This window comes from Carassius auratus, chromosome 21 (assembly GCF_003368295.1).
Source record: "Carassius auratus strain Wakin chromosome 21, ASM336829v1, whole genome shotgun sequence".
NCBI lineage: Eukaryota > Metazoa > Chordata > Actinopteri > Cypriniformes > Cyprinidae > Carassius > Carassius auratus.
In genome coordinates this window covers 3,175,887-3,192,446 of record NC_039263.1, presented here as the reverse complement: position 1 = coordinate 3,192,446, position 16,560 = coordinate 3,175,887, and the positions used below count along the sequence as shown (strand labels likewise).

At 33.6% G+C, this 16,560-nt stretch overlaps 1 protein-coding gene across 2 annotated transcripts in view; it reads right to left on the bottom strand.

The window, feature by feature from the left end:
* Nucleotides 1-5,869: 5,869 nt before the first annotated feature.
* Nucleotides 5,870-16,560, bottom strand: part of LOC113038228 (gamma-aminobutyric acid receptor subunit beta-2) — an 82,874-nt gene continuing 72,183 nt past the window's right edge. Inside the window, exons 7-10 of one of the 2 annotated variants that reach the window (XM_026195498.1) lie at nt 14,812-14,964; nt 11,618-11,862; nt 8,087-8,227; nt 5,870-6,386 (exon numbers count right to left, since the gene is read on the bottom strand). In XM_026195498.1, the coding sequence (XP_026051283.1) occupies nt 6,039-6,386; nt 8,087-8,227; nt 11,618-11,862; nt 14,812-14,964 (887 nt within the window). In that variant the 3' untranslated portion in view covers nt 5,870-6,038. The remainder of the gene's footprint in view (nt 6,387-8,086; nt 8,228-11,617; nt 11,863-14,811; nt 14,965-16,560) is intronic. The other variant, XM_026195499.1, reaches the window with a different exon arrangement.

The following is a 16,560-nucleotide window of genomic DNA, read 5'->3' as shown; positions in this document are numbered from 1 at the left end:
CCGTTGCTACATTCCATTCATTTTCAAATTCAAAGGCAAATTGATTTGAAACATTTTGATTTTAAAAGCATGTAAAGTCTTACCATATCTATTGTCTACAACTTAAACTGGAACACTAGCATACTGAACTTAAAGTTAGCATCCTTAACAGTCTTAGAGCTCTCTTTCATGTAATCATTTTGACAGTTCAATAGCAATTTAAAGTAACACGACTCTGTCTCGGGTTTATGAGTGAGTTTCGTTGCATGTTGTCAGTGTATATCATCAGATATATGAACAAAATACTAGAGGGAACTCCCTTCTGGATTCTGTACCTTCAAGCATCTTTTTAAATATAAATGAACTCAGTAGCTACATCAGTTTTGCATTTCTTTGGAGCTGTACAGATTGCACCTCTTGTCATCCCACATGAAGACACCCAGAGGGATTATCACCTCGCTACATAAGGCCACACACACACACACACACACACACACACACAGATATTATAGATATTATAGAAAGTCCAGTGCAAAGTATATAGCATACACAGTACATTTTCATATAACTTCGGTCTGTCTTGTTGGTTGTTCTTTAACATTTTCATACAAACCAGTTTGTTTGTTACCTATACTTACAATGCACCTTTCACAGATAAATTAGGGATGCTTTTCAAATTAATTTTTCAGAGAGGAAAGAGGATACAGTAATAGGTATTAGTTTAGGGACCAGTTTTCACTATTAACTAGCTGTTTATCAGCATGCATATTACTAGAATATGTGCTGATCATTGTATTTATAAAGCACATAATCTGCGTGACCATATTCTAGATTAATCCATCCAATACCTAAACCTAACAAACACCTTACTAAATATTAATAAGCAGCAAATTAGGAGTTTATTTTGGCAAAAGTCGTAGATAATACTTAGTGAGAATTGGTCCCCAAACTAAAGCAATTTTAATAATGTAATTTTGTACAACATAGAGATCCTGTCCAGGGGCCTTGTTGAGCAGAAACCGTACTAAAGTACTATGATCTCTAAAATATGCAAGTGTTATTCACAGTGCCTCTCTTTCAGATGATCTTGAACTTTGGTTTCAGCTCTCTTTCTTGTAAACGGCTCTTAATTAATGTCATTAATATGTATAAGACTGCATTAACATGTCAAACGCATGGATTTAAACACATGCACACTCTAAGATCAAATCTGAGCATTCGCACGCTTTAGAAATAAAGCTTCTGGTGTCTCTTCATTCAGTACAATCAATTTCACCACAAAACAAATTGTTCATATTACAAGAATAAATCAGAAATTTAGTTTGTGTTTGCGTTCAATATTTGTTTCACTTTATTATTATTAAATCCCACATATGACCTGCCAACATATCCATACTTGGCTCTGATATTGGAGCACAGAAATGTAAGTCCGTGTGGCTTTTTTCAGTCGTGCACACGTTGTCATCTACATCACGTTCTGTGCATGCCTGAGGAGAAATATCTTTGCATGATTCGACAGATATTGAACATTCACAGTATCCAGGAGGGAAACTTCATCATGGACAGTGATCTTATACTTTTCACTTAATGAGGAACCTCTGGGCATTAACATCAGCGACTATGTGGTTGATGCTGAGAAAATACCTTTCCATGAAATGTGACACGTTTTCATTGAATGCATTTTTAATGATGATAATTATAATAATAATAATAATAATAATAATAATAATAATTCAAATAAATATTTTAATCAAGGATGTAAATGCAATTTACACCATTTGAATTTTAATTTACAGTTTATTTTAAATAAATATTTTAATAAGATATTTAATTAAAATATAAGTTATTTATTGTACAATGGATTTTTATATAATAAAATATATTTTGATGATTGTGTTAATTTTCTACAAAATTAAACTGAACTATGTTATTATTATTATTATTATTATTATTATTATAAATCATCTTGTCATTCCAATTGAACTCTCTACAGCTGAAAATGGAATAGTACAACAGAAAATAAATTACGTATTTTTATTCATCATTTGTGTTTTTTTTTGTGTTTATTTATTTGTTTATTTTATTGTCACTACAACATCCATTTTTTCACACTCATTATTTAAAAGTGAAGCACTTCTCCTAAAAAGAAAGAAAGAAAGAAAGAAAGAAAGAAAGAAAGAAAGAAAGAAAGAAAGAAAGAAAGAAATCTAAGTTTGCACAACCTTTCTCTTCAAATAATCATTGACATTGGCTAATATAATTTCGAGACAAGATCTCAGATTCAGTATTAAATTGTATTTCTTTTATATCTTTGTTTCTTTATCTGTGCATTAATTTTCAATGGTGCAGAGGGAGAATTACAGTGTAGCACAGATAATAAGAGCCTCAGATGGTAAACACTTCAGATTCAGAGCACCAGTATTGGCTGTGCATGTGTGAGGATGTCTTGGGGACATGCATTTCAGTGAACATTGCACAAGAAAATAAACATATGATAAACAGAGAATCTGACAGCTTTTGGAGTTTTATACAGTATTTATTGAGGGTTCGTAGATTTTTGAAGATTATAACAAGAATTGTTCCTGTCAGTCCATGTGCATCTGCTGGCCCTCTGTCTGGTGTCAGAGAGTGCTCGCTGTTTTGGGATGCTGTGAGATATCACTATGAACGGAAGCGAAGGCTTTATCTGTAAACATGTGCAAACACCGTCAGTCTGCCGTCGTTACGCCATCGTTTCTCATTGACTTTCTGCTATTGTTGGAGTATTACAAATATATAAAACATTAATAAAAAATAATAATAATAAATAAAACGAGAAGCACCAACAAAAAGCAAAGCAATTATCAAGTGTTTGCATTCTCTCTAGCTCTCAGAAACTAGTGCTCACACACATTCATAGACCTTTCCATCGTTTCTGCTTCTCTGTCTCCCACACACACTAAAGCTAAAAAGGCCTAATTGTGGCATCCAGTCATATTAGGACCCGAGATGGAAAATATATTTATAAAATAAAACAGAGGAAAAAATATAAAGATACCATTGCAGATTTTTAGAATGGCAGTGTGTTTTAGATGAAGAACATCAGAAAGAGAAAGGAATATACAAAAAAATAAATAAACAAAAAAACAAACACACTAAATAAATAAATAATATTTGTTTACTAAGGAGAGCAAGTGACAAAGTTCACATTATTTATATTATTGATCTGTCACCAAGTATTATTCATAGAATTGCTTTGCATTAACCAGTAAAGTACAAACCAGAAAGTTCAGAAATATTACATTACACATTGTTAGAAAGTATTTTGTATTTACAAGAACATCCATCTCTAATTGGATGTTTAGTACCTTAATCGATATTTACAGCTAGAAACTGTTCTTGAAATATATTAAAATAAGCCCTAATGCCCACATTCAGCTTTCCTCATTTGCTTTAACAATGTACACCATCTTCTACAGCTTAGATTAACTTAGAAAATGATTTCTGCATGTATGAATATAAGTGAATATATGAATTGTTTTGATGTCTTTAGCATCGATCTTGTGCAAATAATTGTGACAATAAATGAACTGCAGAAGTTGTTACACTTAATTGTTACATAATCACCGTCATTATGAATATACAATCACTATTAATAACCTATTGAATTATCCACAGGCTGGTATATAAATGCATTCACACATTCCTGATCCTTCAGTCGAGATGCTACACTTATGATCATATTATGTTTCATCTCTTCTCTCATATAGTTAAATACCACACATTTATGTCAAGTTCCTTCTGAACTTTTCTTTTCAGCAATTTTGCTAATTTTGATGCTATGGTGCCGGTATTGCATGCAGTACAGGGATGCATGATTAAACATGAGTGATAAAATGATTCCTGGCATGCTTTCAAGTCCATAGTTCCCTGGTTATGAATAATTCTTCGCAAGATCATTCAACATTTAGCTATTACTGATAATCAAAGGGGTTGAGATATAAGATGATTGATTAAATCATATTAAATCAATGCAAATTTTGACTTTCTTAAGCTTTTAACTTATTCTTGGTGAGCATGACACATATAGTTTTTATCTCTGTGACTGTTGATCAAATTAAAACTGCAGACCTTGGTGGAAAACGTCTTACATGCAAGTCCATCAGTATTACATATATTTATAAATGATTATGACAGATGCACTATACCATAAAAAAATGAATACAAATAATAATAAAAAACCATAATGACAAGCAAAAGTATAAATATAGATGTGTATATACCTTCTAAGTTAAATCAGTTCAGTATTGTGCTTTTATATTTTTCAAGCATTGTAAAGCCGAACTATATTCATATGCCCTTCTCATCGGTGGAGGACGCTGAGCTCTGATTGGCTGTTTTAGATGATTTCATCAAGTTTCATGATAAAATTACAATATTGGTTCTGCACCACGAGCCCCTCCACCATCTCAATAATTGCAATTAATTTCATATGTAAACACAGAGCTACTCTCTTCTTATGAATACAAAGAGCATTTTAACCATCCTATACAAGAGATATTTACAGCGCAGAACACGAAGGAATGACTTCATCTGTGTGGACTCTTTTTCATCGAGGAAGCCAATAAAAGCCAATGAAGAAAGAAAGAAAGAAAGAAAGAAAGAAAGAAAGAAAGAACGAAGCTGAATTAGGCTCAGACAACACATATTAGAAGATATGAGATTATACAAGTAAAGGAGGTTTCCCAGATTTCCTGTATTGTCTGCTCTGATCTTCGAGTTACGTGTCTGAAATAATGTGTTATTAGTTGTGAATTGTTATAAGTTCTGTTCACATGATGTCTGTCATTACCAGATTTACCTGCGGTGATCAGCTTTGGGTCTGTTCCTCACACAAAGCTATAATTTGGCCTAAGACTTAAAATATGTATATATTTTTTTTTCAAAATAAATTATCGTGATTATACTATAGTCAAATACAGTGTTTATACTGTTTTATATTGAGAAATGGTTATTTTTCGGAGTAAGGGTTAAGTTAGGTGCTCAAAATGTCTCAATGGTGTAATATAAATAATCTGGGTAGCACTTTATTTTACAGTCCTGCTCTGCATGTACGTACCATATACTTATTATAATAACTTGTAATAACTGTCCATGCCTTTTTAGAGCTATTTTAACGCCAAAAGACGGTTTGTGCTGGCGTAAGCTGTTAAGCCCAAGATGTCAAAGTTTAGCTGGGGTGCATTCCAAAAAGCATCATAAACTTGTGCATCTTAAATTTGCATGTGAATGTTCCTCTGCCTCTGTTCCTGCTATCAGCAAATAAGCATTGCGCTTTACAGCTGAATGTCAATGAATGTCAATGTCAATAAGTCTATGAGTGCTATTAAATTTGGGATTGTGTTATTATAAGTGATGCCTTCATTTTCCAAAGCAAGAAATCGAACATAATTCAAGCATCGTGGAAATATAAAGCCGGCTAAGGTGTGAGGATAAAATTCAGAGAACATAATTTGAGTGAAAAGTTTTTTCAAAATAAACGAGGTTACGAAAAAGTGTATAATAAATTCTATTGAATAAATAAACCATCTGTGAGTAGAGTAGTATAAAATACAGCCTTATGTTAAAACTATTCATACGACTCTCTTTACGCAATAAGATAAATGTTTATAAATATTAAATTATCCAGTGCTGCTCTCTTAGAAACGGCTAAAGGAGAAAGAACTGTGCATGTCCATGTTTTGCCTTTGATTATTATTATTATTTATTATAATTTTTTTAATAATATAAAGATAACTAATTTGCAGCAGTAACTGTTTTGATCATTTGGCAACAAAACAGATCTTGTCCTAAAATAAACCAATTAAAAAAAAAAAAAAAAAAACGTAAGCGCACTGAAAATTTTTGGAGCAGGCACCAGTGTACTTAACCTCTTTAGAGTATCAGTGTCAGCAAGCAATTAAACTGAGCCCAAGGTAAAGAGAATTAGTCCTGATCTGAATTTGTCAACATAAGTCCTGCTTGTATTGCAAAATCTGACATAAAAATAAGTGGCGCTTCTCAGACGGACGAGAATCCAGTTAGTTGATATAATAAAGCCAATAGACGACGTTGAAGAAGGAAAATACGGTGGGGAAGATCATTCTCGACCACTTGTCGATTGAATTGACATCAGTTAAGTCAGGGATGTTGATTTTAAGCTGTGAAGTGCGCCGTCGTAGTCGGCTCTTCTTCTGAGCCACGTGGCGTTCAAGCGCATTGCGTCCAAAGTTGTGTCTGGCCAGGCCGGCTTTGCGATACTGCAGCGAGGAGCTGTCGAAGGCCAGCATGGTGGCACGGGGGTCACCCAAACCCAGGCTCAACTCCGATGTGCCCATTTCATTCTTGATCTCCAGAGGACTGAGAAGGATGTTTTCATGGGGGTCCATCTAAGACATAAAGACCCATCAGTAGGTTAATCCTGATTACAGTTGACTTTTTTTTTTTTTTGTTTCTTGTAGCTTTTCATTGGTTATACAGTTAATTATTTAAATAGTCAAGACATCACAGAAGGTTTTTATTTCATTTACGGAAATTACAGTTTTGATAATCAACTTTAGACATTCAACTAACAATAACTAACTTTGAAACTACATATAAAATAATTCTGGGTAATTTGCAACTACATGTCTACTAACTATCAGAGTAGACTGTTAGGTTAGGTTTAGGGTTAGGTGAATAAGTTGACATATACTTGCAAAGTTTCTCATAATCAGTATGTCGTATGGACCTATTCAAAAAGTGTTAGCAGATATTATAACACATTCACATTCCAAGGCGTCATATACTGACACTTTTGACATGTCGTCAACATCCTACGCACATGGCACCCTCTAGCATCAATATTAGATGCAGATTATGGGTTACGGTTAGGGTTAGGGTTAGACAACTAGGAGGGGCCTTCAGGCCCATATTTATCTGCGTCTAATATTGATGCTAGAGGTTGCGATGTGCGTAGGATGTTGACGAAATGTCAAAAGTGTCAGTATATGACGCCTTGATAGTTGAAATGTAGTTACAAAGTTACTTACTGTTGGTAGAATGTCTAAAGTGGACTATCAAAAGCGATTAAGTGATGACAATTAAACTAAATAAAAAATTAAAACAAAAATGTTATTGCAACTATTTATCTTATAATTCTTCGCAATTGCGATCTTGAAATTCTGACTTTTGTTACTCTCAATTCTGAATTATATATTTATCATAATTTAGAGATATAAACTCTCAGATGTAAAAAAAAAAGTCTATTATTGGGGGGTGGGGTATTTTGCTTTATATAGCACAATATACTTTATTTCTCACAACTGCGAGTTTACATCTTACAATTCTGACTTTTTTCTATGTATTGTTTGACACAAACTTGCAGTTGCAAGAAATAAAGTCAGGATTGCAAGACATAAACTCATAGTTCTGCCCTTTTCTTGTTATATTACTCAAAATTGCAATTTATAGTCCAATTCTATTAAGTTATATTACATTTTTTTCTCAGAATTGCATGAATAAACTCACAATTGTGTTATGAAGTCAGAATTGTGAGACAACAAGCTGCAATTGTGAAAAATTAAGTCAAATTGCAAGAACTCGCATTTCTGACTTTTTATTAAGTTTATGTCCCTTTTTAATGCAATTAAGACTTATTTTCTTTGTTTCTGTGATATCAATTTTGTAATTTTGAGTTAGAAAGTCTTGGTTCCTATATATTACACATTTCTGACTTTATCTCTAAGAGCTGCAAGATTATTTATCATAATTCTGACATGGGCTAACATGCAATTTTGAGTTTATATTATAAAAGTCAAAATTGTGACATTTTTGTCAAAACATGAAATCAAATCCTGACTGACTTACTGCTTTTCAAGAATGATTCTTAACACTTTCAACACAGTATTTAACGCATACTGAGACAAAACAACAAAGTGCCAGTAACACACAGTGGAAATGGGTTAGTACACATGAAGATGTAAAGCAAAGGCAAGCCATGGTGGTAAACATAATGGGATTTATGCTAAATACTAATAAAAAATGGATAAGGCTCAAATAAATTTGTCACGTAGTATGCTATTGTTCTCTTGATGAACTTTTTCAGTACCTTATTTTTTGAATTGCCTAGTCCTAATGCTGCATCATCCACAAAGATGGGTTCCCACATGGAGTCATGCGCGTCAATATCCCTCTGTTTCATTCTGGCATACAGAGCATCGTCTCTCTGAACTACATTTCCCACCAACCACTGAAAGCATACAAAATCAGCACTTTCAAAGCAGTCACTTCAAGAGGTTGATGAACTTACATGTATGGCTCATTTAAGAGTGTGAGGCAATGCTGGCATTCTGTGGATTATCCTAAAATCCTAAAATCCTAAATCCAAAATAGTACAAAATACAACATCTGAGCACCAGCAAAGCATCGTCACAACTTCAGCCAACTAAAAGACCAAAGGTCTCGACCAGTTCCAAGAGTGCTGTTATTGCTTCATCTATTATATATGGTGGTTTTCAAATGCCAAACAAAGAAACTAATAAATAAATAAATAAATAAATAAGATCTTGTCTAACAGGGTTTAAAAGATCTAGAGCAAAACAACGATGAATGCCAATAAAAAAATAAATATAAAGACCAGTCAGAACCGAAAAAAATAAATAAATACAATATAAATAATATATATATATTAATTAATTGCCTGGTTATCTGTGATTAATCACAATTAATCTCATAGTTATGCACAAAACTAACAATACATTCAAAAGTAGTGTATTGTGCACTTTTCATATGAACAATAACATTTAGTTTGCAAACACTTTTAGCAAAAAAGTTGCTTTTTACAGCACTATTCCTTTTACATAGTAGCAGTTAAAATATGTCTTGTAAATCTTAACTTATAACATTAATGTAATTAAATTAAATATAAAACAAGCTATATGCCACTATCAGGACATTAACATTTTTATAGAAAATATAAATAAAACAATGCACTCCGCTATGTTGAGCAAGCACTTCTCTGCTGTCATTACGTGCTATCGAAAACTTCCTACAGTATTTACCATTTATGAAGTCGTGATTACAAACTTACAAACAAATTTCTGGGTTGTCTTCCTCTTTAGGTTATGCCACAGCATTTAAGGGCTTAAAGGGACATTGGACAACAATTTTCACTAGGGTCTTTATGAAATGTTAGGTCAAAATTCCTCAATGGTAATATAAAACAACAGCTTGTCAAAAACAGCTCTGTTCACATTTTGTTGCATGGCTCTTTAAATGATAATGAGCTCAACACATGATGCATGAATATATCTGTATATGGCTCAGAGGTGGTCTTATTAAAATTAGTAGCTATTTATGTAGAAACCATAATAAAAGTGAAAATTGAATCTCATGTCCCCTTTAAGGTTAGTACTCAGGTCAAAGTCCTGATGCACTCTTGAATCGATTCTTCCTTTAATGATTGTAAAGTGTCCTGATTCAGCAAAGCATCACCAGACCATGATGATCCTTCCACTGTTCCTCACAGCTGGGATGAGGTTTTTCACAGAGGGACGAGGTCTTGCTGTGGATTCGCAGGGATCCAGGTCTTTAACAGTGCTTTTATAGCCCTTTTCAGCAGTTTTATGTATCTCTGTTATCTATTTTTAAGGACCTTTCAAAGCTTTTGGCATTGTGTCACTAACTCAATGCCAAAACTAAAATATAGTACATTATAATACATAATAAAATTATGAGTATATTATAATATTTAAAAATAAATGGTCATTTTTGAGGCCACAGGAGCAGACTGTCACGATCCATTGCCTGCTCACCTCAGACATTCACCCTGGACTCCGTTTCCCAAGATCCCCTCTGATTTCACACTCACACAGACACTTTATAGGTTGCATTCACTCACATACAGGTGCTCTGTATTGATTAGCCTAGCTGCCATACCAAGTGCTTGCCTGTGACCCTAGCCTGTTTATCTCGCCTCTGATCATTTGCTGTAGACTTTATCTATTGCCTGTGTTGGATTACTATCTTGCCTTGTCCACTACGCACTGTTTGCTGGCGTATGACCTTTGTCTGTATGACTATGCTCTTTGTTGAATAAAAAGCTGCAACTCGATCTGACTTTGCCTATATTACCCTGATTATTACACAGTTTTTCTATAATTTAGAAGAAAATCAGAGCACCTTTTATGAGTAATTAATGGAGAAATCCAATTAAAGTATTTAGTGTTCACACTAAACTAACTTATTTGTAAACTAAACTTGTTTTTAACATAATTTTGACCCGAATGTCACCTGATGATGTAACTGTACAACAACCAAATATATTGAGTGGAGAGTGAACACACATTACAGGGTTATTCTGACTGGGATGACTGGTTATTGTCATCTATTGATGTAGTTGTGGAGGATTTCTGTGCTTTCAGTTGTTATAATAATAGTAAAAGCAAAAGGCTTGACTCACAGTAAATATTAAATTCACAAACTACCTCTACCCTAACATAACCCCACATCAGACGTCTGCAACAGCCAACCAACTACCAATTATGACTGCCAACTGAAGTCATAAAATAATGACTATGTTGAAGAAGAACCACGGCTTTCACTGTCAAACAAGAAAACTACTCTAGATGTACAGATTTTATAGGGCAGCCTCATGTTAGTTACAATCGAGACATTAAAATTGTGGTGAAGGTATGAATAAGGACTAGACAGAACAATCAAAACAACCATTCACAAGTAAAAGGTGTTGACAGTGACATTGATTTGTTGAGACAAAACCACCTGAAGTCATTTATTTAAAATCAGACATGGAGATTACTAATGGCATGAGCATCAGCGATCACTGATTCAGTTTTATACATTTCAGTAGTGATGCAATGTAGTTAAATCAGTGTATTTGTGAACACCCTTTAACATAAAAAGTGCAATAGTTAAATATTAAATATTGCAAAATAAGGTTTGTTAATCAATGGAAGTTAATACATTAACATTAACATGAATGTACAATCAATTTGTTGAAGTTTTTCATTAATTATTGTTAACATTATTCAATAATAATATGACTATTCATTGGCAGTTTAAATTAAATTAAATTAAATTAAATTAAATTAAATTAAATTAAATTAAATTAAATTAAATTAAATTAAATTAAATTAAATTATTTTTTCCTAAAATTTTCATCGTTACTTTATATTAAGTAATGTATTTAAAGAGATTTTCAGCCAGTTTTGTATTGTTAAACCTATATGTAACTTGTTTGGTAACACTTTATTTTTAAGGTGTCCTTGTTACATGTTAGATGTACTTACTATTATAATAACAATAAATGATAATTGCATGCAAGTCACCCTAAAACAAACCCTAATCCTAATCCTAGGTACATATAGTTAATCTGTATTACTCAGTACTTAAATTTATAATTACTCTCTAACAAGGACACCTTAAAATAAACTAACATTTCTTTATAAGAAAACTTTTTTGTTTGTTTGAGCTTTTTCTCATGATACCATTGATTCAAAACCAAATTCTTGTAAAGTGAGTCCACTATTTTTACAATTTGCCTATTTACTACTGTTCAATTAGAGTTAAAGTCACTGTGCGGTTATTGTAAACACGGGTAGAGTGTGAAGATCAAACATACTTTGTTGGGATCCATTCTCATCTTTTCGTTGTTGGCTGTGGAGGCTTTCTCTGCAGCTTTCTTCTGCCGCTGCGGTCCTCTTCCGAAGAAGATGTAGTTGACCAGTGCGTACTCCAGCAGAGCCAGGAAGACGAAGACGAAACAGCCCATTAGATACATGTCAATGGCTTTGACATATGGGATCTTTGGAAGCGTCTCCCGCAAATGTGTGTTGATGGTGGTCATGGTCAGCACAGTGGTGATTCCTGCACTCAAAAGGGACTCAGTGTTATGCGTGCAATAAGTGGGGTCAGTTTAGCAAACATTCTTGAAAGTAAGGCCTTATAAATACTGACTGATCAATCCCTTTCTGTATAACACTTTATTTAGACATTCAACTAACTATAAGTAACCTTGTAGTCATTAGAGTATAAGTAGACTGTCTGTTTGGTATCTGCTCACAATTTATTCTACTACCTTAAACTAACTTCACAAATGCATGCCAACATACTCAGCTAACCCTAATCTAATAAGAGTCTACTAATGCTTTAATTAGACTTACTTTGAGAATGACAATAAATGAGATCTGTAGCTGCGTGTTAGTTGACATGTAGTTGCAAAGTTACTTAAAGTCCCGATGTGGTGAAAATCAATTTTTTAACATTGTTTATATGTGTATCTGGTGACACTTTAGTTTGGGGTTCAGTTCTCACTATTAACTAACTATTACTTACACCTTCTACCTCAACAAAAAATGTATTTGCTGCTTATTAATAGTTAGTAAGGTAGTTGATAGTTTAGCCATGGGTTGAATTAAGTGATCTAAAATATGATCATGCAGAATAAGACATGCTTTATAAGTACTGTAAACAGAGAATATGCTAGTTATATTCATGCCAATAAGCAACTAGTTAATAGTGAGAACTGATCCCCACACTAGTGTTAACATATATCTGGTAATTTTAATACGCTTAAAAACCAAGCAAATTCAACATTTTCTTCTCAAAACTGCAGTGTACCAAAATCAGTTTCAAAAATACAGCTTGAATCTGTTTGTTTCCTTCTGTCAAAAACATTTATCCAATCCCATTAACCTGTGGGGCACGGCTTTTCAAATCATTATCTCAACGCATCATAGGTTTCTATTTACAGCATATTCTCGCAGCGTTGAGCAGTGTAGCCAATCACAGAAATATCTGGTGACTTCATGAGCAAACTGACCAATCAGAGACATTTAAGTTAAGATCCACTCAAAACACAGGAATTTTGTTCAGTACACGCTCGCAAATCCCTCATTATAGTAAAACAAAGTATCGGTGCAATGTAAATAATATATTGATTGTGGAGTGTAGAGTTTCATTGATTATAATCGAACTTCATTTGATTTAAAGATTATAAGGAGAGCGCTCTTTGTGTGCTTTCTAGACTATAATCCATTCTGAATTTGAAGACATTCACTCCCCATAACCATTTATACACTATATTTATACTACTTGCCATTGTGAAGCGTTCACTACTTCAATTAACTGAGTGAAAGTGAAGCCAGTCTATACTTCGGTGATAGAGAAGAGGTGGGAACTAATTTCCATATTCATATAGATCCACGCATAGTAAATCAGGTGAGGGTGTATTGGTGAAAACATTCAATTTCATCATTTTGTTTATCAAAGATGTGTTTTAAGTTATAACACTGCAATGATATTTGTATGTCTGAAGTGGACTATCAAAATAAAGTGTGTTTCTTTTCTGTAAACTCTGCTGTAAACATTTTAGCTTTAAAAGTGATTGCATGGTAAATAGCCTGAGTCGAAATGTGTTACAGTGTTTATATATAACCATCTCTCAAGTTATACAAATGTTGCCCATGCATTGATGTATTTTTATTCTAACAAATAAACATAAGAGCACACTAAGTTTGTGGCGTACTCTCACTGCATTCTGTGAACATCAAACTAGAGCACCCTGAGCGTGTCCTCATTTACAAAGTTAGGTAAACATCTCTGCGTGTGTGAGGGGGCTTTATCGCCATGCTTTTCTTTCAGCTGATGATTCACTATCTTAAATTTGTGTGATTTTTCATGCTTTCAGCTGGCGGAGTGGGAGTTATGCACCTTAATCAGTGAAACACAACGCCTGCCTCCAGCTAACCGGTGATTAACAAATAGTTGTCTTTTCATGCACTGAAATACCCATTCGGTGTCATTCTGACAGTTTCATGACATTAACTGTGGATCCCGTGACAGGTATTACAGAGCTTATGAGGTGCAGAGTTATTATTCTCCATAAAACATTGTGTTTTTATCATTATTACTAGCAGTATAGCTAAAGGTGATGGCACTAAAATATTTCACCTTCTCTGTTCCCCTTCATTACCTCTCTTGGCTGCTAAGCACTGCGAGTGTAATTTGCATATGGAACCAGTTTAGACATGATTAAACTTAAAAACTTAAAAAAGATTCCGTCCTCCTCCTGCCGTATGTTATTGGCTAAATCAGAGTTATGCAGCTGAGGAAAACTGGCAATTTTCTAGCTCTATCTATACAAATGTACATTTGCAATCAAATGCCTAATGATTCTAATCAGGGTGAGCTTTAAACAGTAATATCTGCTCATTCTATACATCCATGCTTGCTCTGCCTTCTGTTCAACGCAACAGCGGTTTGGCACTTGTGTGGATGAATGAGGCCAGGCCAGACAGCAATCACAAAGAGTGCTCTTTTATTCACGCTTGCTGCCTACATCAGCCTTACATAATCAGTGATGACGGGAAAAAAGTGGAGGCTTACAAAACAGAGAGAGAGAGAGAGAGAATGTGTGGTGTAAAAGACAATCAAATCAGTAAAAATGTCTGTGACTATGCTTGATTAATGACTTCCAAAAAAAAAAAAAAATGGATCTTGCAGGGTATTTGGTGTTTATTTATGCTTTGATAAGAAAAAAAAAAAACTCTAAATAATTAACTATATATATAATATTTTATTTTTGTTTACATAAATTATGCATATTTTCAATTCACACACATGAATGTATATATTGAAGAAAAATATGTTATGTTTCCATATTACATTTTCATCAACTGTTTAAAGCATAATAAGGTCTGAAATAGCTTCACAAATCATGCTTCCTGCAGTCTTAACTCATATATTAGAAGTAAATGTATCTATACATAATGAAAGTCATCAGCTGTGAGAAAGGTTTGTTAGATTAGCGCCTACCTAAAGCAACCCTGGCAGCCGAGGCATCATAGTTGATCCAGAAGGATACCCAGGACAGGATGGTGATTAGGATGGAAGGCATGTAGGTCTGCAGAATGAAGTAGCCGATGTTTCTCTTAAGCTTGAAGCTCAGGGAGAGGCGAGGATATGAACCTGAATGAAATCAGCGATTAGCCAGATTTATAAACTGTTTTTTTTTTATTTTTATTTTATAGCTTTTTATATTTTACTTTAGAACTAGAATAAGTCCCACTCCTGACTTCCTCCATTAATCACACCTGAGCGTCTACATAATTCTCTACTAAATATAATATTCACATTTTGTGCATCGTTGCTTTCAATCTCATAGAACGAAAGTGATTCTTGAACATATGCAGAATATTACATATACAGTTTATTTAGATAATTTATATTTATTTATCTCTATATCTAGAGATTATTTATCTCTATCACCCTTAATAGGACAATCCAGTGAAGGAAATATGGGAATAATAAAGGAGAAGAGTAGGGGAGAAGATCAGGAAAAGACCTTAAAGCTAGAATTGTGTTACTGGATGTTGAAAAAAAAGAAAGAAATATAAATACATAAATTGCTATATGCATTAACATCAAACTGAAAATGCAATGTCATGATTTTATTTTTTGCATTAATGCATTACAAAATTAGAATTATATTGTCTATTTACTAGGTTAGTCATTGTACTATAATATTTAAGAAATGGTTAGGGTTATGTTTAGTTATAAGAGATATAATGATGCATTGTAACAAAAATTATTGCCTTTTTTTTTTCTTAGAATTCTAGGTCATCATAATGCAGCAATGGTTTTCTGTCTCAGCCAGCTCCTAGACTGAATGGCATAGTCTTCTTGTTAAAAACTTGCCAGCTTGGTAGTGCAGTTAAAGTTTAACATTAGCACACTGTGTTCATCCTCTTAGACATTCTGAACCAGACATTACTTACAGAGACTGCATCTACAGCTAACTGACTTGCATGACAAATTCCTGCATATGAAAATGCAGTCAATGAATAAATGAAGTGGTCACACAAGACTTTGTTAAATAACTTATAAGAACATGCTTTTTCTTGTTTTTAGTGTATGTGTGTTTCGTTCTCAGGTCAGGGTTGTGTAGTACAGCTGCTGGAGGCCTCAGATAACACCAGCCAGGCCGAAACAAGAGGGTTCATAAACCTGGACATTTGGTTACCATGCCCTCTAGAGCCAGATGTTCTGGTAGTTAGGGTTTTAACAGTATGTGTGCCTACATGGAGAAGTTGTAGACTTATAACTTACTGAACACCTGTTATAAACTGCAAGTTGGTCTTTTCAGCAAGGTAAAGATAAACTTTACCTTGTTATCCCCTAATCATACATGTGACCCTAAACAAACACACAACAACAGCAAAAACAGTCATAAGGAGCATTTTTTTTTTTTTTATCGAGATTGATATATCATATAAAAGCTTAATAAATAAGCGTTCCATCAGTGTATGGTTAAAACAATTTTTGGCTGAGATACAAATACACTCTTAAAAACAGTGGTGCTCCACGATGCCAAAGATGATTTTTTTTTTTTTTTTTCTAAATGGTTAGATAAAGAACCTTTAACATCTGAATAACCTTTCTGTTTCTCAAATGGTTCTTTGTAGCGAAAGAAGGTTATGTAGATTATTAAAAGGTAAAAAGAGAAGGTTCTTTAAAGAACCTTTGGTAACACTTTATAATAACTGCATGCTATTAATCATTAAT